Raw genomic sequence first — 27,849 nt, forward strand, 5'->3', positions numbered from 1 at the left:
CTTTTGGATGAAGGAAAGAAGAAAACAAGGTCCTCTAAGAAGAGTAAAAAGTGCACTGTAAATAGGCATTCAGAAATGTTTGCTGGTGCCATGCCATCACCGAGTAATCAGCAGAAATGTGTTGGAAAATCACCTGTCAGTGACTTCACAAAAACACCACAGTCAGACAGGTAGGGAAGAGAAGCATAAAACCCCAATTATATGTTCATAACTAAAGGTATGAAATGGACAGATTTTCACTGGGAATTAGAAACTCCTCAATAGCACTAACAACTTGTAATACACTGTCTCCTTGCCAAATGTAAATTTAGTGTAATGAACTGCTTGCTGCCTGTTGAAGTGCAGGCTAACAGACTAATATTTGCAATGGCAGGCATATTGTATGGCTTTCCTTTTAAAAAGAAATTGTCTTTGCTCATAGCAATCTAGATATACACCCACTGCGACACATATTTTTTTAGGCTATATTTCCAAGTAAATGGCTTACACAATAATGCAGTAAGATAATGTAATGAACAAGAATGAAGTTAATGCATCCATCCTTTTTTATCCTAAGCCAGCTGCTGAATAATGATACAGGGATTCTCACTGACCCCAAGGAGAAACACAGTGCCTAAGCTGTTGAGAAAAGCACTGGGCAGATAAAGGCTATCTCCACATTTCTTGCTAGTGTCTCCTTAAGATTTCAAAGGTTTTTTTACCTTTAGAGCTATTCTGTAAGTCTCTGTAGTTTACACGTTCTAAATCTAGCATGTAATTGCTGTAATGCCATCCTAATAGATTTGAAGTTGGGATCTACCCAGACTTCAGTTTGTCTCAGAAGAAGCAACTTTGATTCTTTGAATTATATTCTTTAAAGTTAGAATGATACCTATGTTCACTTTAATGTTACATTTTGCCAATTAAAGTGTATTATACTATTATGTTCGTCCCTCTTCTGGTGCATTTCTAGTACAAAATGAAGCTTTATTCTCTTAATATTTCAGACAATCTACAACTTTTCCAGAGACATGGGGAAATGTAGATGCAAGTTCAGCTGAGGAAGTCAGAGGCCTGCCTGATGTAGTTGGTAAAACTGGTTTCCCTTAATGCCATCTATTTTAATTTGCATTCATGTGGTACATGCAACAGGTTTAGCTGAACAAGGTATAAAGTTGTGCTGGTTTGAAAGTAAGCCAGCAGGAGAAATTAACCCCACATACCATAACAAATACCTTTTGAGAGATTTCAAATTGGAGTTACAATTTAATAGAAAGATTACAGCAAATGCAATGATACAGAAAAACTGGTTGAGAACCACAAAGTCAGAGTACAAGCTGGCACCCTGTTGGTCAGGGTTGCAGTGGTTGCAGTCCTGTCAGATGGGGTGGTTTTGTGGTTTTGTGGAAGTTCGGGTCCTCCTCTGGATGTCCAGTGGTGGTGGTGTCCCAAGTCCCCAGACTGCCTAAATTATATACAGTGAGGTTCAGGTGGTACATCCCCCAGTGCAGGGACGTTCCCAATGGCATGGAATGATGTAATCCCATGAGTCCTACAATATTTCTGGAGTCTGTGGTAGTCCTTTCAGCTGCCCATTCTGCTAGTGCATAATCAGTTCATCGTGGCCCGTTAGCACAGATGACCCTCACTGAATGGGTGATGCTGCTGTGTCCCCAGCTGAGTCATTTCAAGGATAAAGAAACAGCTCGCCTTGCAGGGTTTGCCTGTCTTATTTTAACACCCTGCTGGTGTCCTGGGGGTCAGGTGTGCACTGAAAACCACCCATCGTTAATAGGTCATTGCAAAATGAGGTAGAGGGGAGTAGAATACACAGTTTGGTTACACTCACACTTGGACTCTCTCTCCTGCAAGGCAACAAAAATCAAGCTCAGAAATGGCCTGACACATTTTTGATTATTTGTTGGTAATTTTGAAGATGAAGAGTCTTCTAATAGAAAAAAACCCCAAAAAGTTGTGAAATTGTCAGTCAATCACAGGTTATGTTTAGATGATAAATTCCACTTTTGATGTAATCAGATCTCATTCCTGAAATGTTGCAATTTTTTTACATCATGCCTGAGCCTAGTTGATAGTTCCATGCTGTTATCTTTCTGAAAAATCAGAAGTTAATAAAGGAAATTTTAAAATATGCCCTAGTGTTTTTAACCTGCATTTGCTAAGATTGCACTTCCCATGGAAAGATGTTGCACACTGTGAAAGCTGCACAAACTACAGCAGTCATAGTGCAGATTTGTGGATTTATTTTTCATGATTCCCATGTTCTGCAGCAGCACCAGGCTACAGAATCCTCATTTCTTCCTTGGCAGTTCCTGAGGAAACAGGCAGCAGCACATGGAAGTACCTGGCAGAACGGCGGCAAAAGCGTCACGATGCAGCAGTGACCGAGATGCAGCAGGAGCTGGACTGCATTGGCAGGGTAAGGCAGGAGTTTTTAAACCAGTCTTGAGTGCTCTTCTAAGGTCAGGGCCCAATATTCAAATGATCACTCTGACCTGCCACTTTAGGAGATGGAAGCCTCTGTTTTGAATCTTCAAGAATCCCTTCAGCTTGAAGTGATGAAATCAGATGAAAAGAGTAAACTTCTGCTTGAAAAGATTGCATCTGACGTGGCTTTAGAAGGTTTCTCATTTGAAGTAAGGCAACTCAGAGCAAGGGCTCAACTTCAGTTACTTGTATCTGCTCTGTGTAGCATCTTCTTATGGCTCACTGGAGTCCTAAATTATTTGCTTTATACTTTCAAAATTTTATTTTACATATATTCACTTTTCAGTGAAATTGAGAGTAGATTTTTATTGCAGGGTTTGAAAGAACTCTGGAATATGATCCACCAGGAGTCCTCAAACAGAAGGAAGTGGATTAGGGCAGTGGACAAATCCCTGAAGGAGATTGAAAGGAGTCGAGCCATGAAAGTGAGCTGCAGTCTTAATAACTATTACTTTAGCATACGATTGTTATTTGCTAATATAATGCTGGGTGCAGAGCAAAGAGTAGCTTGTTTCCTCAGGAGTCAGAGATGTGCCAGTAGTTCTGTTGTGTGGTGATTGCTTTCTTTTCACCAATAAACTATTCACTCATTTTATACCCACATAATCAGGAGAAGCTACTTTTTCCTAGTTTGAAGGTTTCTTTCTTTCACAATTACCTATACTAAAGGTTCAGGGAATATGTGAGCTGCTTTTATTTCCCTGGAGGGTTATATAGGTCAGACTTTCATTTGGTCTGGTTTTTTGGGGGTACATAGCTGTTCTGCAGCTGAGAAGGAGCACAGACGTGACCTAGCTTGATTTTAGTTTGGGTTGGCTGGGGTCAGTAGCAAAAGTGTTGCAGTTTTGTAGCCTTCAGCCTAACCTGTAAAAGTCATTGGACATCCTAGGAAATATTTGGATAAAAAAATGGATAGACTGTGGAAGAGCTTGCTGCACTGTCCTTGTAGGCAAAGAAAAGCTGTTTGTTCTACCAGTGCCAGTTTCTCCTCTCTTTGTAATTCAGGTATGATGAAAAGGTCCAAGAGTATCACCAGTAACCTTTCTGTTGGATTAGTTACAACAAATGTCAGAGATGAACACATTTGCTTTAATTTTGTGTTCACTTAAAACAGGCACTGGTGGATTCTGTTGAGATATTTGAAAGGAAGTTGGTTTGATTTTTAAATTCATATTGCAGCTTGTCTGCAGAGCACTCAATTATCACAGATATTAAAGAGAAATCAGCTGAGTAGTAGCAAAGTGGAATGTTTTAGTTACTATTTTTATGAATTACTGAAAAAATCAGTCTTCAAGCTAACTCAGATGAATATATTAAAATTTACTTCTCAATCTGTGTCATCCAATTAATTTTCATTCACTTTAATAGATTTAATTAATGAATAATTAATGAATTGAATGAAATCCATTTTAATGGAAAAAAATATCTTGTTCATGTAGTTTTTTAACTTGGGAAGCTGATATTTGAGTTAACTTTTTGTTGTTGCTTTTCCTTATTCTTCTATTGCACAGATAGCAGATGTACTGACCAAGTATACTGTGAAACTGGAGGAAATTGCCTTCTTCTTGGCAGCTGATGTTCACAAGCTCATTAACAATAAGGCCATGGTAAATGTTTTACTTGGGGCAGGATAGCAGTCTGAATATTCCTAGAATGTCTTTTTTTTCCTAGATGAAATAATTTTTTTCTGCCTATCAATCACTGAAATATAGAGAGATTTCTACTTTGCAGGGTATTTGTTATCATTTGTATTCTTTTTCCCCCTCATTTTGTGTGGAAGACACAATTTTTTTTTTTTGGTTTTGCATGTTGTATGCTGCTTCTACTCCTGATTTTATTTTTTCATGCACAGAATATAAACAGAGCACTGCTGGGTAATGAGAGGGCAACTGCCAAGCTGCTCTTTAATTTAATGAAATCAGAGCTTGAGAAAGAAAAATTGCATCAACTGAAATGGCAAGAGAGAGTCAGGGACTGGAAGCTCATCCAAAAGAACTGTGTAGTTCAGAGTTTCAGGTCAGAAATTTTGCAATCTTACTTTAGACAATGAATAACACAAAGTGACTAGTGTTCATTTGTGGTTTCTATAAAACAACAAGTTTAAAAAAGTTACTTTTTCTTTATACATATCATATATGATGTAATGTATGAGATCATGTTTCCATTATACATATCTTTATTCCGTCCTGCAGAGAATTTATGGCAAATGAAGAAATACAGAATCCCCAAGCTGTGAAAATGGAAATGGAAAATATGATAAAGGAGCAGATTGTACTCAGTGAACAGAGACTGAGGGTTTTGCAGCACATTAGGTATGGCAAAAGAGTATATACCATAAAGGAAAACAGTTCTTTCTGGAGTTAAAGAGAGGTTTGGCTACAAAATGCACTTTGCTTTCTGTCAGTGTGTGATTGTTAAATTCAGCAGTAAGACAGGGTCTAAACCTATTTTTCTAGAGCTCTTTGTAATGGAAAAAATACATTTTTGATTTTCACTGCACCAGCTACACTAAATAGGTGGTGATCGAGGGCTGAAAATGCAGGAATACAGAAGTAATTCTTACTGACATTTGAAACATGCTAGAAATGGGCAGACAAAGATGGGTGGAGAACTAGAAGTTGGTGGTTTTTTCTCCATGTGTAATAAATTAAGAGAGGAGTATGTATAGAAATCTAACACTGCTATGTTTGAATATCCCTCCTGAACACAAGGAGCATTTTTGGGTGCAGTGCATTACAGGGAGTTTATTTACAGTGGATGTAGGAACAAGGTAGATTACAGTTAGTTCCTTGTTGGGTAGTAAACAGTTGACCTTGAAGAACAACAGTCTCTTTGGCTGATTTTCATTGCCAAGATGGCTGTAAATAAAATAAAGCACAGTAGTATGGACACTGATTCATAATTTTGTATTTTATAATAGTTTATATACAACTGACTGGTTTGTATTTTAAGGTACCTGACTCTTGTTTCCTCCTTTGATAGCGTCATGTTGCCTCCAACACATAAAAAATCTGACATAAATGAATGGTACAGAACTCTGGAGAATTTAAACAAAAATATAGGTAAGTTGGGAAATCATAAAAACAGTCTGAAATTCAAGCAATACTTTCTTTTTTTTTTTTTGGGCAGTGATGAGGCAGACAGTTGGTTTGAAAGCACATGTTTGCTCTATTCTTTGTTGCACGTGTTCCCACATGCCTTCTCAGTTGCTTTGAGCTGGCAGTAAGACCTTAAGAAGCTGCCTGTGACATCACTTTCCTTTGGCTGGTACAAACACTTGTACATGGTGACATCTAGCAGGAACTGGCTTGGTTAGAATTAATCTGGGGAAATAAAAGTTGTATTTTGACATGGATGAGTTCTCAATCATATAAAAATACTCATTTTTAACTCTTGGAGAAGAGGGGAAGGATTACTGGAGGTACTTCCTTTCTCTGTCCTGTAGAGTGCCTTCCCTCTGTGTGCCTGCCTTCTCTTGCTCCAGAGCATGTCCTGTTGTGATATTTCTAGCCTGTATGGTAGCAAAGAAGTTGGTAGCAATTGTAAATAACTTGCTACTTTTAAGCATAATTATAAACAGCTGTGTATTAAAACATCTTACTTGACTGGTTGTTAGTGTCACACAGATGTGCAGACACTGCTGGGATCTGTTCCCTGTGCTAAGATTCAGCACAGGGCCTCTGTCATGTTTTTTTTTTCTCACTGTGAAATACAGAATTTTGACTGTGGTCTGTTCCACATCATTCAGACACCCATAATGCAGAGTGTGTGGAAAAAATGCTTGTCCAGTACGAGCTGGTCCAGGGCAAATGTCAGGAAAAAGTGCAGACCTGCAAGGTGAGTGTCCCAGCTTTGGGTGTGGTAGCCATGGTACAGTATGTCATTACAGTAAAATGTGTTTGAGGGTCCAACAGACATTGAGATAACAAGTGAAATTAGTTTTTAACTCTGTCTTACTCAGTTCAAAAAGTAACCATCCATCTGGTTTCACAGCAGTATTTGGTATTTGTACTTGAAATGTGTAAAAGCCAAAACAAATGCCAGTAATGAAGGGGGTGCTGTCCTGTGTTTACGTGGGGGATGCAAGGACCCTCAGCCTTTGTGCTAAATCTGTCTTATCTTGGCAAAGGAATTCCACCTCTCTACCTCAATTTCTCCCTCTGTATCAAGTTGATTTGTAGTCTTCACTAACAGAATGGGGCATCTAGGAGGCTGAGTCTTTGTCCATCACAAGAAAAGAAACACTAAGTTTAGCCATGCTCTCTGAAAGTTACACCTGTCAATAATTTGCTGTTCTTTTCATTTAGATGACCCTGTTGGATAAGAACATTTGCACAGTAGAAGATGTTGAACTTGTGAATTCCAACATGCTTCAGATGACTGAGAAACTAAGAAATAGGTTTGAAGAAGAACTGGAGCACATGGATGTGTGTTGATTACATTTATTTTTATCACTCCTTGGGACTAGTCTGTTCTTTCTGTGCTCCCACTTGCAATGCCTTCTGCATCCTAGGATGTTGATGTCACATTAGAAAGAGGTGCATAGTGTGACTAACCACTACAAAGAAACAAAACTTGGTGTGGAAGAGTTTCACATGGAAGAGTTCATAATTACTGTGTTCATTATTTGTAATATATTGTATTTTTATTATAATTTATATCTGAAATATGTATGATAGAGGTAAATGAGGTATGGCCCAATCTGCTAAAAGGCAGAGGAATAGATTTAAATGATCTCCCAAGTCTTCCAATCTGATTTGTTGTGATCCTATACATAAAAATCACTGGGCAGTTGTTCATAAAGAGATAAATTGTAGAATGTGATTTGGTGCTTTATGCTGTCAGAATAAGCAGAAGTTTTGATACTCTCAGCTTGTAGAGTAAAAATCCACATTCTTACCCAGTTTACTTGGATTTTACTTTTTTTACTCTCCACATAGAAGACAAAATGTTGAACACCAGTTGTGTAATTCCAGGCAGCCTTTTATCATTTTACATATCTTCTTACTCATTCATTTCACCTTCCAGTAGTTTATAAATAACTTGTTCACTTGAATGTTTTTCTTTAGAATGATTTTAAGGAGATGGCTAAATGGCATGAGCAGCACTGTCAAGGCTTGTACAGCTGTGTTCAGGAGGCCATGGGTCTCTGGGATGTCCATCTGTCCAAATTGTCCCTGCAGGAAGATATACTTCAGAAGAAAGTAGATAAATACAGATTGCAAAAGGATAAAATAATACAGGTATAAACATAAAAACAAGGATGTGGCATAATGTAAAGAAAGGATTTCTTAATACAAATAACCCTCTGGAATTCAAATAGCTGCTATAAAAAGAAAAACATAATATCTGACTTTATATTAGAATTTCTACTTTTCAGTTTCATTCTGTCAAGTGCATTTTTGCTAACTGCTTGATTCACAGTGAATGGACAGTCCTGTCTTGATGTGGCAGAAGTGATAAAGATCACTGCTGCTTTCTGTACTAAGTGGCTGCAAGTTGCTATTATGAGATCTTGTGCAGGTGTAGAGTATGGTTGGATGCCAAATTCTCATAGTTAAAACAGCCAGCTTGGGGTGGCTATGTCAGAGGTGTTCATTGTCTAGGAAGATCTTCATAGGTGATGAGTTTTGCTAAGGTCTTGGTGTAGAATATATGTACATAATCAAATTACTTGAATCCTAAATAGTTATGGAGATTTTAGTATATTCTAAATAATTTTTACTAGCTTTTTAATGTGGCCTTAGGTGATGAAAGATGATCTGGATACAATTCTGGAAAAAATGAAAATGGCCAGCTGTGAAGAAGAGCTGGAGGAATATTTGAAGAATGCCCTTTCTTCTTTAGATCAAATTAGAACTAGGTAAGAATTTTGTATTGTAAATTTAAAAAGTAAAGCATATTTTAACATTGGTTGTACTACTTAGGCCTGGTTTATGCTGTTGTGAAGGTATGGAAAAGACTGTTTTACTTCATGTAAGGTATGGAAAAGGCTGTTTTACTTCATGTAAGAATATAAAATAATGTACATATTGAACAAGGTTAAGGCAAATAATACCCACAGTTTAGGAATGGGACAAAGAAAGACAGTTATCATTTAAAAACCATTCCACATCAGTATTACTGTGCATACCATCACAGCCATGCCTTATTCAGAAAGTAAAAGTAGTAGTTCAGATTGTTAAATGACAGGAATCAGGAGTTGGTCTGCACCATCATATCTGCACTCAAACTTGATCTCATTCAAAGTTGCAAGAACTAAGATTTTTAAGGTAGCCAAAGTATTTATTTTGGCAAGTTCTCTGTTATCCTTCTTGTGATTAGGCATTTGCAAGCTTAAAAAACATATAAAAATTGGTGCAATACTGCTCTCCTTGCTAAAGACCTTAGCAGCAGGTGTGAAACCTGAGAGGAAGCAGCTCTGTTGTTACACCCAGGAGGTCTTTTCTGCCTGTTAGATCAGAGGCACGTTAGAAGGGCAATAGGGACATGAGGGACAGAATCACACCTTCACACACCTCACAGTGGGATTGTGGTTAGAGTTGGGGTTTGATAATCTTAATAATCATTCAAACAGTTTTTAAAAAGCCAGAGGTAACAGACCAAGTGAAAATACAATGTAACCTATCTGAACACGTACATAAATTCCCCATAATTATCATTCTTTAAGAGACAAAGCAAATGTAAATGAAAACAAGTGTGAATGCTGATTTTTCTTTAATATAGACTCAGCCTGAACCATTAGTTTGTATTTTCAGGTAAAATGAAAATAAACCAGAAAGGCTCAGTCACACCTGAGCACAATGCAGAACTAACATGGAAGGCAGTAATTTGACCTCTCTTATGTAAGCAGTGTTTGAATGGCTCCCCATCCAAAAGGAAGGATGTAAAAGGCTTTATTGTAAATATTTCTTATCTTTTGTGCATTTATTTGTTTGTAATGAACTAATCTCTAACAAGCTAGGATGTGATTGTATTCAATATAAACATATCAGCGGCAACGTTTAGCCTAAAGGTTTTATGAGATTGATTTAAAAAGTTAAATTTAGATTTAAAGGCACTGTAGTCACACTTAATTTTTTATCTATACATACTTGAGTCTCTTAAACAGTGACCTTAAATTTGACAGGAATGAGACATTGAAGGAGATTGCAATGAATGAAATAATGGTTTATCCAAAAGCTATTTTGAGGGAGTTGATTTCTTACAGTATATCCATCAGCCAGCATTTTAGTGTAAAGGAAATCTTCAAACAGGTAAAAAGAAAATTTCTTTTGCTTACTGGTATATTATTGTTTTACTTTAGAGAGAATTTATATTACCTTTAAAATTCTGATTATATGAAGTACTGTTTCAACCGTTGAATAAAGTGATTTCGGTAGAGATAGCAGAGGGAAACCAAAATATTTATCAGTCCCACACTTTTAACTCTGTCCTTGTCACAAACAGAATTTTAGCAAATTCACTTGGGGTTTGAACAGAAAACTACAAGGTAACAGACTTAAAGTAATTGATTTGAGTGGTACAGGTTCTTTAGATAGTGAGTGGTCTATTCAAGACTGTCGTGTCTTACTGAAATAGATACATTTTGAGAAGGGATATGGGTTTCTTCGAAGAAAGCAAATCCATATTTTAAAATGGTGTGGTGGGTGTTTTTTGTTGTTGTTTTGCTTTTAGAACTTGCAAGGCACAACAGACTCCAGAGTTCAAGATCAAGATAATACCTCAACAGTCCAAACAGGTATTTCTGCTTGGTTGGTTTTCAATCTGTATTTCTTTGGATTGTAACCAGAAGAACTCTGCTTTACCTGTAAATAAGTAGTTGAGGCTTCAGAAGGTGAACATATGGTGGAGTAGCAAGCTGAGAGCATCAAGGAAGGAGAGGAAAATCACAGAGTATCCTGAGCTAGAAGGGAACCATAGGGATTGTGAAAGTCCAACTCTTGGCCCTGCCCAGACACCCCAGCAATCCCACCCTGTGCATCTCTGAGGGCATTGTCCAAAGTGTCCTGGAGCTCTGGCAGCCTTGGGGCTGTGCCCATTCCCTAGGGAGCCTGGGCAGTGCCCAGCACCCTCTGGGGAAGAACCTTTCCTGATCTCCAGCCCGACCCTCCCCTGGCACAGCTCCAGGCATCCCTTGGGTCCTGTCCCTGGTCAGAGAGCAAAGATCAGAGCTGCCCCTCCGCTGCCCTCGAGAGGAGCTGCAGCTGCCAGTGAGGTGTGACCTCAGTCTTCTCTTCTCCAGCTGAACCAAATGCCCTCAGCCACTCCTTGTATGGCTTCCTCTCCTGACCCTTCACTATCTCTGTGTTCCTCCTTTGGAGATTCCTGTAATAACTTTAGGTCTTTCTGACATTGTGGCATCCAAAATTGCCCCCAGGGCTCGAGGCAAGGACATCCCATCCCAGAGCAGAGCAGGATGATCACCTCTCTCAGCTGGTGCCAGAAGATAGGGACAGTTGTCAGAAATCAGCTGGAGAAACAAACCTAACACAGAAACAGGTGATCTTGGCACAGGAAATTGAAGAAACAGAGGAAGAAGAAGAAGAAGAGGAGAGCATCATTCCTCATAAAAGTGAAGAAAATGAGCATGCAGAAGAGGGACTAAGCATTACACAGGTAAGTGAGCAAGAGAATAAATTCGAAGGTGAAGGCAGTCCTGTCCAAAATAAGGAGGAATAGGAAGTCTTTTTGCTGAGAATGAGTAGATAGTCTTTTTTGCTTAGTTTGCTTACAAAGCACACAGGGCTGTAGATCCTTTTACGGGAAAATGGAGTGTATAAAAGAGTTCACAACCATTCTTTTGGATCTTTTACCCTTGTAGAAACCCTTTGCATCATTTTTTAAGTCTTTTATCACACTGTTCTCAGCCTGTGATGAATGTTTTAAACCAAGTATTTGTACCTAAGTATTAATTTTTCTGTTTCCATGAATTTATTACCATAACGAAAAACCTTTTAAAACATTGTCAACTCTGCCTATGTCTTGCTGGCATATAAATATATAAATATGGATATATGTGTTTGCGTGTATATATATATGTAAATATAAATATATAAATATTGCCAGCGCTGTGTAAATGTCCAAACTGAGAATGAGAAAATTATTCTAAATATCCTTAGGATTCTTACACTAGCTGGTGCACTGTTGATTGTATGCTGATACTTTAAAAAGTAACGGGATAATTTCCAACAATTTCCCAGTCAGTGTCCAAGAGCAGCGAGGGAGAAAGTGCTGAAATTGTCACAGAGGTTTTTTCCACTGCTAGTGGAAACACTTACACTGTTCTTGGAGTTGAAGAGGCAGGAAAGACTGACATCACAGAGAGTGATTTTATAAAATATGAAAAAGAAGGACCACTTCCTGTGTACCTGAAATATGTACTTCTCACAGAAGCCACATTTCTTGAACTGAAAAAAAGGTGAGCTGAGAACAATTTCTGTCCTTTCTTTCTCTTTATGTGATAGACAGATTTCAACTGTTTAGAAGAAACATTTGAGTAGAGAGGCAAAAGTTATTTATTACTATTATATAATTAGATATTTATATAGTTAGATTTTTAATTATAAAATGATGATTGGACAATTATTATGTTATTCCACTTGATAAATTGATACAAATATGAGAAAATATTTACATTGCTTTGTATCCATGGATGTCAAAGTACCAGAAAAATTTACCTTTACAGAACATTCATATTTTATGGAAAATTATTTAGTGAGAAAACATATTACAGAAAGACAAGGAATTTGCCTAAATTTACTGCAGAGCCATGAAGGTAAAATGCCTCCAACTCAGTACTAAGCAGCTAACTCAAAAACTGTCAGTGTTGTGCAAATGTACTGAAACTGTACCTTCCTATAGCTAGAAGTTGAATTTTTAGAAATAATACATTCAATATATTCTTAGTTATTATTTACTATTCCTGGTTGTAATATTTCTTTTTCAATCATAGGATTCGCCTTTGCTTTTTTGAACACTTGGAGGAATGGTTTGCAGAATCCTTGTCCAACTCCTATGTCTTCGTAGCTGCCAAGAAAGAGGAGCTGAATTTAATACTTCTGCTGCATCTTAAGTTGCATCAACAAAAGCAGGAGGAGATACAGACAAATATCTACAATGTTCGAGCTGGTATTGACATTTTTTTGTGTTGTGAGCATCATATGTCTTCATTTAGAGATAGGACTAAGTGGTCCAAAATCTGTTTCAGCAGTAGTGGAGTCAGTAATAGAGGACAACAGAAAGCAGTTGAGTGTCTTTGAATTCCCAGTATATTATGCTACTCAGGTATTTTTTTAAATTACATTTATTTTCTATAGCTCTTCCTGGTTTGTGCTGTGTTATTTTTGGAAAAATGGACAGCAGTGCCTTGATTAACCACTGGATTGTAGATGTTGGACATTCTATTGTCAATGTTGGTGAATTCTCATCCACCTTGAAATTATGTAACAAGAGTTTGTGGTGTACAAAAAATATTTTTCAAGTGTTGCAGAAAAAGAAGGTAGCCAGTTGAGGGAGCCAAAATGTCAGGGCCAAGCTTCTGAAAACAGGAGAGGAAGGATTTAACTCTGATATATCACTGAGCAGCTACAGAGCATCTTCTAATGAAAACTTTTTCTGCATGGGAAGTGTCAGGCTTTTATGGTGAGAAGAAAATATTTTAGACAGGTTTGTTGGTCTTTAACACATAAGCTAAAAATACTTCTTTTGGAAAACAGGCAAATAATTTTTCAATTTCTCTTTTTCTGTAGAGAGGAGAGGTGCTTCTTCTGGTAGCTTTCTTGAGGTGATTGGCTGGCTCTTGATTTATGCAGCTACCATTGCAGAAGAGAGACCAAAACTGATTTTTTTCTTTCCCTCACAAAACCAGGAAAAGTGTATTTTCCATTAAAAAAATACAACTTTTAGTTTTGTTACAAGACTGAGAACAGAGAGATAATGGAGATGTCAGCAATGACCAAAAATAAAAGGAAAATGATGCTTAGAGCAAACAGGGGACATTTGTGGTTTGAATGGATTAAGAGCTGTTAAAGATAGATGTCTTTCACAGGAGAAAAATCAAAGAAACCAAATTGAATGTATTTAATTTGTATGTTTTAGCTAATCTGAGGTCTGGCTTTGTTTATTTTGCTGCTGCTGCTGTTCACAGGTTAACTGGGCATTGTGATAGCTCACAGTAAAGAGGAAATAATGTCCCTATTGTAAATTCCCTTTCTTCTCAGCGGAGCTGTCACTTCACAAAGAGCACCTTGAGTGCCACTGTGCAGTGCTGGCAGAAGTCCTGAAAAAGGAGAAAGATGCATTCCTCAGATTTTCAGACCAGCTCAATAACTTCAACACAAGCTTTCATTCCCGAGTCCATAACTTGGAGTATGACTTGCTCCACGCTCCTGTGACTGAGCAGTAAGTGTGCCACTGCTGTTGCTGTGAATATCCCTAGTTAAATACTCCTGATTGCTGTCTGGGATGTTTATGGTTTGCATTCTGAACCTGTTTTATATGTCACTGCTCTTCAATGAAGACTACTTCATAAAACTTGAAAACATAAAGAATTTCATTCTCTTTCCCTGAAGAAATTACAATCAGGACTGGACTCTTGGAAATTCTCATCTCCTTTCAAAGTCCTGGCAGTATTTAAGTCGAAAAGATGTTTCATCTGTTTAGATTTTATCCAGTTTACTGAACGTGCACAGTAATATCAGTTGACTAATTGTTTTGGAAGAAAAGTGCCCAATAGTATCAGCTGCTGCTGATACCTTCCATGGGTTCATCCAAACCATCCCAGCTCAGGGAGTTGCTTTGAGAGTCATAAATAACTTCGGAGTCCTCAATTTTTTTCATGTCTTTACAGCCAGAAGTTGCTGAATCATCATGTGTGATCCTCATTAGACATGTTTTCCCTGTCTTTTATTATTTGCTGTTAGGTTAGTTTATTCCCGCAATAATCTGGAATCAGAGCTCCACAACCATCTGGAATCAATCAGGGTTACTGTGAGAAGTTACCAGCAGCACTTGGAGGAAGCTTTAGGAAGATTAAGGGACTCAAATGTGGGTTTTCTCAAAAGTTGCAGGTACATAGATTTCATGGAATTGTTGTTTATAAATGGTGATTTAGTTCTGGGAATCGGTGTTTGTTGCATAGGCAGAACAGTAAAAGTAAAGTTTATTTTGTTATTCATCTAGTTTCCTATTTAAAAAAAGAAATGTAGCTTGTTAAAACCACAATTATAATGCTGTTTTTATCACATTTGTGTTGTTTCAGGGCTGTTTAGCTAGAATGGTCTTGGAATAAAATGACTCAAAGCCAATTGTTTATATGTTTGCTTTCAGATTATTTTCAGAGGGTGGTGACTTTGCATCTGAGGAGGTAAAGCTTTTCAACGAGTGTCTTCAGAAAGAAAGTAAGGAAATTGACTCCTTTGAAAGTTCAATCAAGGCAGATGTAGAGAAAATAAAATCGAGCTGCTTGGAGCAGGTATGCAGAATTACATTATTTCAAAAGATGTTTTCTATTGACATATTTGATGTGATTTGCAGTCAGCCTGCTTTCAGATTAGAACAGTAAGTCTGTCCTGTTTGGCAGTTAGATGATGGAAAAAATTAGTAGAACGGCAAGTTCTATCATTTACGTTTTAAAAAGTGAAAAATTATCTTGTCTTGTCTTTTGTTTCTAACATTCTTAAAGGCTACTGAACTTTTCAAGCAGTCTGGAAAAAAGTTTGCTTCTCTGTCTCTGGGTCGAGCCTTTATGGAGAAGGTCCATCAATATTTGAGAAAGCTACGACAGCAAATCAAATCAGAGGTACAAACAGAAACATCAGAACTTTGCTTAAATTCAATATAATAATTTTCTTTTATACCTTTGAGGAGATTTTAGCTGAATTCACAGTAGACAAATATTACATAATTTTTAATGTTAATTTAAAATCTGTTTTCTGTCACAATCCACTTAAAAGTTTATTTTTATTACTGCTGCAGCTGTGCTGGAACACTGTGGCCTTGCAGCACATGGAGTATGTACATCTGAATTCACCAATATTTTTGTATGGTGCAGCTGCTTTTGTGAATTACTGTTTTCAGCTTCTCCTCTGGGTACCGGGGGTTTTTAACCAGTTTTTGTCAGTGGTTCTGATGGTTTGAAACTGGAGCCTCGGAAATTCCTGTGAATGGGGATTTGACTTATCCAGTTTTCTAAAGTTTGCTTCTGCTTTAGGTAGCGAATTCCAATTTGCAGTCAGTCACATTAAAGTCTTACCTGGAAAAGCTCCAGCAGAAGAGAGATGCTTATGTTCGTTCTACTGCAGATAAAGAAGTAACTTCTAATCAGCAGGAAATGGTATTTAATTTGACTTATTAATTGTTATTAATTTGGTATAAACTAATATTTTTCAGGAAGACTTATGTTTCCTCATATTTGGGGCTGGGCAGAAACACAGAATTTTTGCTCAGAAAGGTTCTTGTCCTGGATTCATCTGGGGAAGAGTTAATTTCTTCTCAGTAGCTGTTACAGTGCTGTGGTTAGGATTCAGGATGAGAGTGGTGTTGATAACTCAGTTTTTGCTAAGTCCTGTTTATCCTAAGCCAAAGACTTCTTTTTCCTTGTCTCCTGCTCTGCCACTGAGGAGGTTCACAAAGGAAACTGGGAGGGAGCACAGCTGAGACAGGGGACCTGAATTGGCCAGAAATGATATTCCAGCCCCTGGAATGTCATGTTCAGTCTATAAACTGGGGGAGTTATCTGGAGGGGCCAGTCTGGGTTCAGGAATGGGGGTCTGGCATTGGTCAGCAGGTGGTGAGCAATGGTATTGTGCATCAATTGTTTTTCTCTTCTTACTGTCATTATTATTATTATTATTATTATTATTATTTACCATTATCACTGTATTTAATTTTATTTTCAATGATTAAACTGTTCTTAACGTACAAGTTTTCCTTTGATTCTCCTCCCCATTGCACCAGGGCAAGGAGGGAGAGAAGGAGGATTGAGCTGTGTGGTGCTTAATTTCCAGCTGGGTTTAAAACCCCAACAGTCCTTTTTGGACAGTCAGTACCTGTTTTCCTGTTTGCCAAACCAAAACCTCAGCTTCTTATACAATCTCATTGCTTCCATGTATGTGTACATAAACTGGTGACAGAACAAAGGCAAATAATATTGTTTGCATGAGTCAGCATGTGTGAAAAGGTTAGAACAGTCAATTTAGTGAATACCATCTGTATTACCATATCTTTCAGGTTTTAACTTCTGAAGAGTTGTATGCTTTTGCCAGAGAGGTGTTGGAAGAGCTGAAAAAGAGGAGCAAGTATCTTGACTGCTTTGTAGTAAAGGCAGAGATCCCCTGTGCCACTGTAAGATAACACTCACGTTCTCTGTATTTTATTTAATATTGAGAGAATTTTCATATGTACATGTTTTAATGGATTTTCAGAATTTGTGCTTTGAATTCTCAAATGAAAAAACAATCTGCATTATGCCAAGGTGTCAAAGACACTGTAACATTAGGACAGCCTTTTTAAGAGGCTGAGTAAATCAGCAAGTTTCCAAAATGCTGAAGAGATACATGGCTCTGCAATAAGTTGCTCAGTTCTTCACAAGAGTTTGTTTTCAAGGTGTAGCACTGTTCAGAGTTATATATTTCACAGGTTTCTTTAAAATATTTTTTTTTAAATCCCAAATGTGTCCTGAAAGGATTTTGTTTTTATCTAACAGGTTGTGTTTTCTTTCCTCCCTTTTCTGGAAAGTCTGTCTTTAGTTTGTCATCTCAGTGGATCATTGTTTTAAGAGTATATCCTTAAATACTGTTTATGATGATTATGAGAACCTATTTTTAACTGCTTTGAAGTGTTTTAGAGCTGAATAGCTGTAACAACATTGCTGTTAGCATGACAAAAAATTTATTTCAGCCTGTGAAGCAAGATATTGTCTGTTTAAAAAATCTGCTCTAGCAGTCAGTCATTACATGGAATGCATGGACTGCCTGCTGTGGTCTACAGGGCTTCATTTTTCTTCCCATTTCAGGAGGCCTTCACCACTGCTGACACAGACGGGACATTGCAAGAGCACTTAGCCACTCCCGACGTGGATGGGAGGTCACAAGATTTCATTGCTCCTGCTGTTCCAAAAGAGAGTCTTGGAGATGAGAGCAAAAGGATGGTGATGGGACTGGATCCTGACAAATTCCCTTTGTTAAATCCAAGCGGAATGGATACATCAATATTTGATGATTTGGCAATAAAAGTTATTGGAAATTTAGCTGGGTAAGTACTTGTTTGTCTAAAGGTATTTTTCTGTCCATGTCTTTATTTATGTTTTCTTTGCCCAGAACTAGTGAATAGACTGGTCATAGGTAATACTACTAGATATTTTCTAATCAGTCTAAGTTTAAAAATTAGTCTAGCTGAGACTTTCTTTTTAAACCCAAGATTTCTCATAGCCAAAAATACCCCTTTGTGAGTGACATCTAGTATACAATGATAAATTTTAGGTATTTAATTTTTGTCTTCTAGAGCCTTATTTTCTAGAGCAGGTTATTACCTGCTACCTAGGTGACTGAATATACAAAGTGTAAAATGAAGAGTGTGACAAATGTTTGATTTGCAAATAGTATTTTAATGCAGTTTTGCCTGTAGAAATTCCAAAATTCCAGTTAAACAATCAGTCCTATGAAATCACTTCTATATACACTGTCAGTTGTAAAAGTAACCCTATCTGTTAAATATAATCTCAGAAATTTAACTCACTTAGCACATGATAGGGATAGAGAACTTGCCTAGTTTGCTGTATAATATAGTATAGAACATAAAATGACAGGATATGCAGTAGTACTTAGCTCTTTATTTTTTTTTCTTTTCAGATTTGACCCATCAAAAAAATATCGAGACCTAAATCGGGGGAAAAAGAATCCAGGTGTGCCTGTATTTCTTTTAATATTTTCTTTTCATCTAAATTGTAGTTCCTGGCATTTTACTGCACAGGTCTAGCATGATCCAGGCCAGTGACTTCTATGCTAGGAACTCTGAGATAGTTGTGCTTCTCAGCTCTTTCCCTAAGTATCTTTACTTAGATAAAGATGATTTGGGGCTCCTAAAGCAATGAAAACTGCAGAATAAGATAATAATGTTATAAAGAATACCTGTGTTTGTGATAGCAAAGGGGAAGTGGGGTTGAGAAAAGAAGCAGAGCAGAAATCATGAAGTATATAGGGAATCAGGGATCCTTCTCACACTGTATCATCATCTACTCAAAGGTGAGCACAGAGGTAACCCCAGATACTTCCTACCTAGTGCTCCCATTTCCTCCTCTCTCTTCTGCAGCCATTTCCAAAGCTATCCTCAATCTCTTCCACATCTGCAAGTCCCCATGACCACCAATACTATGAATGTAGCCCATTCATTCTCCTTCTTCACCTGCCTCCAATTTGCTTTAAATCTCTTCCATCTGCCATGTATTTTCTGTGACATTCCTGGGACTCATGCCCCAGCACATAACCTTTACTGCTGTTGCCACTTCTGGGTTACTTCAGGCCTGTCTGACAGAAATGATTGTTCCTGTAGTTGTCCCCTCCATGTTGTAAGGAAACATTATAGAAATAAGAATACAAAATATATATATATACACATAAAAAGCACTTCAGTTGGCATTTGTGCAATATTCTTCTTTCCTTGTTAACTATAAGCAGTTCTTCCCCCAGTAAAGAAGAGGGTATCTGATGCAAATTCTCAGAAGTCTACTAGCAAGAGGTCATCTCGGGATGAAACCAAGCGAAAAAAAAGGTGAGACCCTAAAAGGAGGAATTCCACTTCAAGTATTCCTATGCAAGAAATTTACCTAGACTTTGTCTATTAATTGAAAGATTCTTACCTCTTGTTTGTATAGCCTTCTTTCCATCTACTGCTTATCACTTGGAATCTCTTACCTAGTTATGTCCACATGATGAGTTTTGTGGGGTTTTCCTCCCAGATTTTGACTGGAAAAATATTATTATTTTTCTCCTTCATCTGCTGCTGTTTTGTATTTTGAAGTTGTTGAAATACTGTTTAACCCTTAAATCAATATGGCTTAATTTTCAGGTGTGTCTAAATAGTTTGTCTTCAGCTGAGTCCACAGATTGATGAAATGAGCTACTGTAATAGTGAAAACAACAAAAAAATTTTCAACAACTGAGAGAACCTTTTTCCATCAAAATACTATATCTTATCATTGTTTGGGAACTGTATTCCCAAACCATGATAATATACAGTATTTTGTATATGTGCTACTAGCAAAACACTCCAAAACCCTGTGCTGCTTGCTCACTCCCCTTTCCCTGCAGCAGCTGTTATAATTGAAAGATTCTTACCTCTCCTGTGTATAGCCTTCTTTCCATCTACTGCTTATCACTTGGAATCTCTTACCTAGTTATGTCCACATGATGAGTTTTGTGGGGTTTTCCTCCCAGATTTTGACTGGAAAAATATTATTATTTTTCTCCTTCATCTGCTGCTGTTTTGTATTTTGAAGTTGTTGAAATACTGTTTAACCCTTAAATCAATATGGCTTAATTTTCAGGTGTGTCTAAATAGTTTGTCTTCAGCTGAGTCCACAGATTGATGAAATGAGCTACTGTAATAGTGAAAACAACAAAAAAATTTTCAACAACTGAGAGTTTAGAAGAGAATTCTGAGAACCTTTTTCCATCAAAATACTATATCTTATCATCGTTTGGGAACTGTATTCCCAAACCATGATAATATACAGTATTTTGTATATGTGCTACTAGCAAAACACTCCAAAACCCTGTGCTGCTTGCTCACTCCCCTTTCCCTGCAGCAGCTGCAGAGGAAAATTGGAGGCACAAAAGGTGAAGATAAAGTTGAGATAAGAACAATTTATTAGAAATAGCAATGAGATAAAAAAAACTAATAGTAACAGCAGCAATGTTAACAGCAAAGTGTACAAGAGAGGCAAGTGATTCACATGTGAATGCTCACCGTGAGGAAACCCCTGAGACTGCCACCACATTCCCCAACAGCAGGGACCTTTCCAGCCACCCCCACAATGCTGAGAGGTAGAGAATAACCTCCAGCTCCTGGCCATGTCCTGGCCATACGCCCTCCTGGCTTAACCCTGTCCTGGCCAGAACCAGGACACATAGAATACTAGTTCTAGAGTTAGGTTTTTACTAATTTTTCTTCAGTTTCATGTCTGTCATATGACTGACTAGCTCAAATCATCAGCCAGAGAAGGACAGCACTTGTGGACAGTTTCAAATTAATGTTTTTCCTTTCCAGTGAAAAAGGCAGAAAATCTCTTACCAAGGATGAAAGATCCCAGCTATTTGGAAATAATGCTACAAAGTCTGAGTAAGTCATATATTTCCAGAACAAGAAGTTAATCTATAAAAACCCTCTATGTATGTATGTATGCATCCATCTATATATCTGTCTATCTATCTATCTATCTATTTATCATTGTGACCTATAGAGTTCATCATTGAATTTTGAGGTATTTAGCCTTGATATTTATAGGTCAAAGTACTTCCAGAACAGTTCCTTTTGCAGTGTAATAACAGTAAAGATGTAAGTCATCTGGTTCATTCTGTCTAATATCTGAAGTGGGGGTCTTACTGGAGCCTGTTTTGTACTTTTATAAGTGGGTGGGGAATGTCAAATAGCCTCTCTTTCAATTATTTTCACACCTAAGAAGACAAATACATTTTATATCTTTATTCTTGTACTCAGTATTCCATTAATGGGTATAAATTAGGTTCCATTCCCCTTCTCTAAGAAAATTATGTATTGTTTCTTCATATGTGCAGCTGTAATCTGTAGAACTGAGATATTTTGTACATGCCATGCAAAACTATTCAAATTAATGCTTAAGATGTTTAAGTGTTTGGGAACTTTATTCCATAGTGTTTCAAAATAATTCCAGTAAACAGCTAGACCCACCTTGAAATATTTTTGCTTATCTGAAATGCATGGTAAGCTCTTTGGGCACAGGAATTTGGCTAAGATTGCTTTTTTGTGACAGTGACATGGCAGTGCTCTCCAGTGAGCAATTACAATAGCCTGTTGTACTGGCTGCATCAGAAGAGAATCTGTGCTAATGTGGGGGAAGGTTCTTAAGCATTCTGAACATTGGTTTGTGTGTGCTCTGAAAAATGTACTAAAATTAACCTGAACAAAATACTTGAAAAACAATTAATATTCAGTGTGATTATTTAACAGTGTGATCATGTTTTTAATTTTTTAATTTTTTTTTTGGTTTTCAGTACTTTTAAGGGGATTATTATGGATATTCTCTGTAATGGTAACAACACCTTGCTCTGCCTTGGTGAGGTAAGGAAATGTCATGTTCTTTAGTTGGTTCTGCTTTCATAGGTGTACTCCTGTGTCAGAGAAATTATTTGTTTCTTTCAATATTTGGTAGACTGTCCAGAAAGTTTCTTTTCTTCTCCTACTGTTATTTACCTACATGTAATGTGTTTAAATGTGTTATCAACATTTTTTCTGGTTTATCTTTCCCTTCTGCAGGAGTTCTATGGAGAAAAGAAGAATCCTTACTTGGGAATGCTTGAAGATCTGCCAGACACATTTGAACATTGGGCAGAAATGCTCAGAGTGAAACTACTGTCATACCAAAGGCAGACAGATGATTACTACAATTTCTGTCTTAGAGGTAAATTCATTCAATTAAGACTTGCATTTTCATGTGTATGTAATTTTTCAGTATGAAAGCTGAAAATTGCAGTGATCAAGAATTATGTTGTTGTCGTCACAATCCATCACACTCAGTGGAAAAATTCCAGTTGACTTTAATGGAAATTGAGCCAATATTCTTTTTGTATGTATTATCAGCTACAAAAAGTCTAGCAGAAGGGCACTTGACAAAATTAAATGTTACATCTTTGAGCAAGTGTATGTTTCTCAAAGCATTGCAACTAGAAAAAGCAATGCCAGAGACACAATCTCTGTGAGAGAAAATTCCAGGCTGTTTGTGTCACATGCACACCCTGTTTTTTCCAAAAAGAATTTCGGGACCAGCTGAAGTGCTTTGAGGAGGAGCTCTCTTCTGTTTCCCAACTGGTCGTGGAAAGTCTTTTAAAAGAACATGAGCAGAAACTCAGCTCTTTTACTGGTCATATTCAGCATCTCTTCAACAGACAGCTGAAAGATTGGGAGGATGTGAAGGTATGTATCATGGACATTCTGGAATGCTTTGTAGTGTAACCCATGGTAAGTGCATCAGATTGATAACATTTTATTTTTCTCATTCTCACTGTTTGCTTCATCACTCTCTGCTGAGCTGACCACAGATACAGTTTTCTGTGTTTCCAGTTAGTCTGTTTAGTTCTCCTGGAAGCTTTGGATTTTGTGGAACTCTGTCCCTTCTCTTCCAGCTTCCAGCACTGGGCTGCCTCTTTCTAATCTTCTCAGCTCTGCCTGTCATCTTACACTTGGATTGTCAACTCTGTGAGGTCTGTGACCTTGGAGTATGGCCAGACAGCTCCTACTGTATGGGTACACTCCTTTGTAAGAACTGTGATGTAGTGATAATGAAATACATAAATGATAGTACATCATGAAATACATATAATACATAATGAAATTCATAAAAGAGGCATATTTTGTCAAGCAATATCAGAACTGAGAACAGTATCATAATGGAGATCACACAGAAAATGCTAAAGTGTCTAGAAATTGTGTCTGAGTATTAAAAATTAGGTAAAAATTACAAATACAGAGATACAAAAAATACCTTACTTACCTCGTGGTGGAAGAGATGATTTTTTGTTGAAAATAAATCCCAAAGTGAGACCAGAGGCCAGCAGAGAGACAATCTGGTGCAGATTGCACTGCAAAGCTTCATATCGAGACAGCCAAGAAGTAGCTCCATTTTCCTTGTCTTTCTGAATACCTTAATAGAAAATGTTTGTGGTTTACTTCTTCCTTTTTATGACTCACAGTATATTCTTTACTGAAGGCATTTCTTTCTTACATACTTGCTTAAAGACTACACACTGGAGAAAATTACATTACTCCCTGGGACACCCAAATAACTCCCTTCAGCTGGAGGCTTTGTGCCAAGAGGAAATAAAAAGGCAAAAAGATCAAACTGATGGAGTTCACCTGAACACAAAGATGCTGCAGGTAATTGTAAAACCCTTGCTTAATGTGAACTGAAATGTTGTATTTGGAAAGAAGGGTGTATTTTGGATACAGTTTTTCCTCCCCATCCAAAGGAAACTTGACATTTTTTTTCAGTTTTAAGCAATCCTGTTCATATATTGCTATATTTTAAGTTATGTACTGTCAGCATTAGATGAACATAGACATAAATATATCTGCACACACACAGCTGCTTAGATACATTGTAGAACTTATTGATATTTTATGTCATTCATAGAAGCTATTGGCTGTGAACTTAATGGTGGGTAGGAGTATTGGCTGTGGAGGTGACATCCTCTGGTTAGTTCTCTTACTTCCAGACAACAGATGCCTGGAAGGGTTTCTTCTTTGTGCATTTCATTAGTGCAAATAATGACACTTTTCTACATAAGATTAAGAACTGCAATAAGCTGAATTTACAGGAGAGATTCAGGAATCAAAATATTTTCCCCCCTTTGCCCCCTGGGTTAATTGAAGGTTGGTTCCCCAGCATTAAAGCCTGTTGCTTAGTTCTCTCAGGCCACTTACTCCAAATTCTACACTGTCTGCAGAGTACTGGTATTTTTAATTCCATAGTATCTCCTTCTACTCCTAGCTCTGCATGCAGACACAGAAACACAAATAGGTATTTGAGAGTAACACCTGGGCTAAGCACTTCCACCCAAAGTACCTGAATTCTAGAATGATCTTCTCTTTGGCTGGAAGCTGTTTTTATCATGTTTAACCCAAATGTGTAACTACTAGGTACCTATACTCAAAACTTTACAGTTTTTTGATCTTTAGATAATCAGGCAATGTTAAGAATACTGCAGAGACACTTCAAGACCCTTTTATGTGCAACTTTGAGCCTCATGTCTGTTATCTGCAGCTGTTGTGGAATGCCAGGGTTTGATATTTGTGTAGTCTTTCAGAGCCAAGTTAAAAGAAGAGGAGATCCAATTATCAAAGGAATTCCTCTCACTTGTCTCCAATGTTATAACAGGATTGTGCTGCTGAGTGTGCTCAGAGCTTTTTTTCTGCACTGGCTGCCCTCACTGAAAAGCTCCTGTTGGAACTAGATGAAACCATCACTGCTGATGATGTAAAAGTAGCAGGTAAGAAAAGAAGAGATTGCTTGTTCAGGCCTCCGCTCCCTTGTCAAAGATTGCAGCAGTCTGTCCCTAGGAAGAGGAGGCTTTGATATTAAGATTATTTGATTTAAATTAAAAAATTTGCGTAATAAAACTTGCAAAGCTATTTTTTGAGTGTGAAGAGCATTGAGCTGCACAATTATTCCAAAACAGTTGTATTCCTGACAGTGTTTTGTTTCTGCTGAGCATATCTTCTGTTACCTCCCAGGAACTGAAATACCTACAGAGAAGACGCCAAGTTTAACGTGTCGTAAACAAACTGAACTTCCTCTAGGAACCTCCAAAGTTCAACAGTTAGTCAAACGAGGAAGGAGGTACTATTTGGAGATACTGAACACTGTTCTGCCTAATTCATTTTCTCTGAACTGATAACAACTGACAGTTTTTTGCTGCATTTGTTGAAACTGCAGCTCATCATTAGTAACGTCATTGAACTAGTAATGGGGTAGTTGGAGTGGGTAATGATTTTAAAGAAAGAATTGCAATGGGTCCAAATAAAAGTGAATTACATATAGTAGTGTAAAACAATACCATGTCACTGCTATTGCTATGCCACTTGTTTGCCACTAGTTATCAATTAATTACATTCAGATCTCTGAATGGTCTGTGTATTGTCATTCAGAAGAAATGAATTCTATACTGTGGAGAGATCCTGATGCTTTAAAAGAACAGGTGGTTGTACTAAACAAAGATGTTTTAGGGTAAACCTTTTGTGGGGAAAAAAATAACATTGATCTTTGGCACCTTAATCCAAGCAATGTGAATTAGTATGATCTGTTCTCTTTTCTAGCTTCTTTTCTCATGTGTTTGTTTTGGCTGGTTTGGTTTTTTATAGGTCTTGGCCGGGAATACCTGAGACTATTGTTCCCGACACTCCAGACTATATTCTTTGCAGAGGAACTGCGTGCAAGCAATGTGAATTGGTGTGATGTGTTCTCTTTTCTAACTTCTTTTCTCATGTGTTTGTTTTTCTTTTCTCATGGTTTGGTTTGGTTTTTTATAGGTCTTGGCCAGGAATACCTGAGACTGTTGTTCCCGACACTCCAGACTATATTCTTTGCAGAGGAACTGCATCAGTTTCAACAGCTACAACTACCCTGGGCCATCTGGCAGTGGTGGATGCAAGACAAGCTGCATATAAGGTGGGTTTGTGGGGAAAGACTCTTGAGTGTGCTGCTGCTGTTATGGGTTTGGTTTTTTAAGAAGACAATTACAGAATCTTTGTGGTGTGTGGAGGTTTTTAACATAGACAGTGTTTGCAGATCTTAAGGCCATATTATTCGTGTGTAGGAATCCTTTCTCTTGTCCATTCCCTTGTGATGCTGTCCGAAGCAGACAGGGTCGGTTCCTCATGCAGTCTTCTCAATCAGAGACATGACAAAGGGGAATTGTTTCAGCAGAGAAGCATGGATGGTGTCAGAAACAGGACACTGCATTTTGCAGCATCATAGTTCCAAAAGCAGCTGTGTCCCAGTGCCATTTCAGTCATGCTTGTTTTCACTCACCTTTCTTTCTGAAGCCTTTAGCTCCAGACTTAGATCACAAAAGCTGATTTTTCCATAAAAGATGAAGAGATGTAAAATATTTCATACCTATCTTATATCCACAACTATCACAGATGACAGTTTCCACCATCAAAATAATCACTCTTTCTTCACTGAGTCTGTTAAAAGAATGCAGACAACCCTGCCTCTGACTGGCACAGACAATAGTTCTCAAAACAGCAGTGCTCAGCATTTAGGAGAATATTTTTATGTTAAATCACTTGGAGATGTCTTTATGCATCTGACCTGGAAGTAATTGTACTCCCACTGAACTAAATTAACTTTTTAAAAATATCTGCTTTTAATAGGGGAATACTGCCAATCGTGGCGAATGCCATCAAAACTATCAGTTTGCATGTGTGTTTTATGTATCTAGTTCTGGTGCCTAGGAGCCTGATTACAGCACAGATTTGAAGGGAATGTGGTTGTTTGGATACAAATGGTTGGATAAAAGGATTGGATATAGAAGGCACACACAGGAGTATTTTCCTGCATGTGTATTGCATTAAAAATACAGTACTGTATGTTTTGGAGCATGGACTCTTTAAGAATATTAAAGTGCCTTGAGCAAAAGGATTGGCTATAGAATGCACACACACCACAGGATTATTTTCCTGCACGTGTGTTGCATTAAAAATACAGTACTTTATGTTTTGGAGCATGGACTCTTTAAGAATATTAAAGTGCCTTGAGGTTTTCGTGGTAGTCTACAAGTTTCTGTCTAGAGGAAATAACTTTTTAGCAGTTTTGTAATAGCTCAGTTCATACCTTTGAGTTACAAAGCTCCAGGAAGAGGCTGAGTGCATCCCGTGTAGTCTTGAGACAAGGCAACTCTCTGCTCTTAGGAACTAACGGAAGTGAGATGAAGGTCTTGCATTTTAGCAAAATTTAAATATTGCTGATAATTCAATTTCAGAAGTCTTTAAAAGGAACACAGAAGGAACACAGCTAATAGTTAATTATTCATATAGTTCTGCTGTCAAAAGCAAAAAATAAGTGGCCTCTATGCAGTCTTCTGACACAATGCATCAGGACCTGGATTTAGGCAAATAAAATGATATTTCATCACTACTAATTTTGTCCTCAATTGTTGGGTTTTTTTAATACAGAAATACAAAAGTAAAGTTGAACAGCTGTTTGCCCAGATCAAGGAAGAAAATGCAGCTCAGCTGCTGGCAATTCAGCGTTGGAATGATTGGTGGAAAGAATCTGTCTGGAAGATAAAGCGACTCTACGTCTGAGATCAGTCACGTTTTGCTGAGCTTTGTTGGTGTAAATTGACACGTTTATGTGAATGTCACTGATATTTTTTCTTTTATCTTATTAATCTGTTGCATTGAAAGAAGCTACGTTTTGCCATGTTTTTGTTTGTTTTGCCATGTTATCACTCGTTTCCTCATATGCAGTCTTAAGACTACTAATATGCTCATCTTTACATTCCCACCTGGTTTGGCTTACAGTATCATGTGTTACCATTCACATGTGTTTGTGCACATGAACCCTCTGTGCAAGAGCACTTAATGCATATCTGTTAGCAGAGTTTA

The 27,849-nt window shown here is 37.5% G+C and overlaps 1 protein-coding gene across 1 annotated transcript; it reads left to right on the forward strand.

Moving 5' to 3' along the window:
* Positions 1-90: 90 nt before the first annotated feature.
* On the forward strand, positions 91-27,546 carry CCDC180 (coiled-coil domain containing 180). The gene is made up of 35 exons (XM_041419974.1): positions 91-170; positions 987-1,069; positions 2,307-2,416; positions 2,505-2,633; positions 2,799-2,909; positions 3,996-4,091; positions 4,337-4,500; positions 4,677-4,796; positions 5,467-5,546; positions 6,233-6,321; positions 6,792-6,911; positions 7,554-7,727; positions 8,232-8,347; positions 9,614-9,740; positions 10,162-10,225; positions 10,865-11,103; positions 11,688-11,905; positions 12,440-12,615; positions 13,707-13,887; positions 14,409-14,555; positions 14,815-14,959; positions 15,170-15,286; positions 15,698-15,796; positions 16,717-16,822; positions 17,526-17,739; positions 18,336-18,388; positions 19,161-19,254; positions 21,735-21,801; positions 21,997-22,141; positions 22,493-22,653; positions 23,476-23,613; positions 24,614-24,725; positions 24,970-25,075; positions 25,765-25,903; positions 27,415-27,546. The coding sequence occupies exons 1-35, from the start codon at positions 91-93 to the stop codon at positions 27,544-27,546; spliced, it is 4,452 nt and encodes a 1,483-aa protein (XP_041275908.1).
* The last annotated feature ends 303 nt before the right edge of the window (positions 27,547-27,849 follow it).

The sequence above is a fragment of the Onychostruthus taczanowskii genome, unplaced genomic scaffold, assembly GCF_017590055.1.
Source record: "Onychostruthus taczanowskii isolate IOZ18803 unplaced genomic scaffold, ASM1759005v1 scaffold63, whole genome shotgun sequence".
In the NCBI taxonomy this organism is placed as follows: Eukaryota; Metazoa; Chordata; class Aves; order Passeriformes; family Passeridae; genus Onychostruthus; species Onychostruthus taczanowskii.

Bases quoted from the DNA above. Each gene is read 5' to 3' on its own strand.
- CCDC180 (XM_041419974.1), top strand. From the start codon at position 91: ATGCCATCACCGAGTAATCAGCAGAAATGTGTTGGAAAATCACCTGTC. The intron at 5,547-6,232 runs GTAAGTTGGGAA...CACATCATTCAG, and splicing joins GAATTTAAACAAAAATATAG to ACACCCATAATGCAGAGTGT. The intron at 25,904-27,414 runs GTGGGTTTGTGG...TTTTTAATACAG, and splicing joins CAAGACAAGCTGCATATAAG to AAATACAAAAGTAAAGTTGA.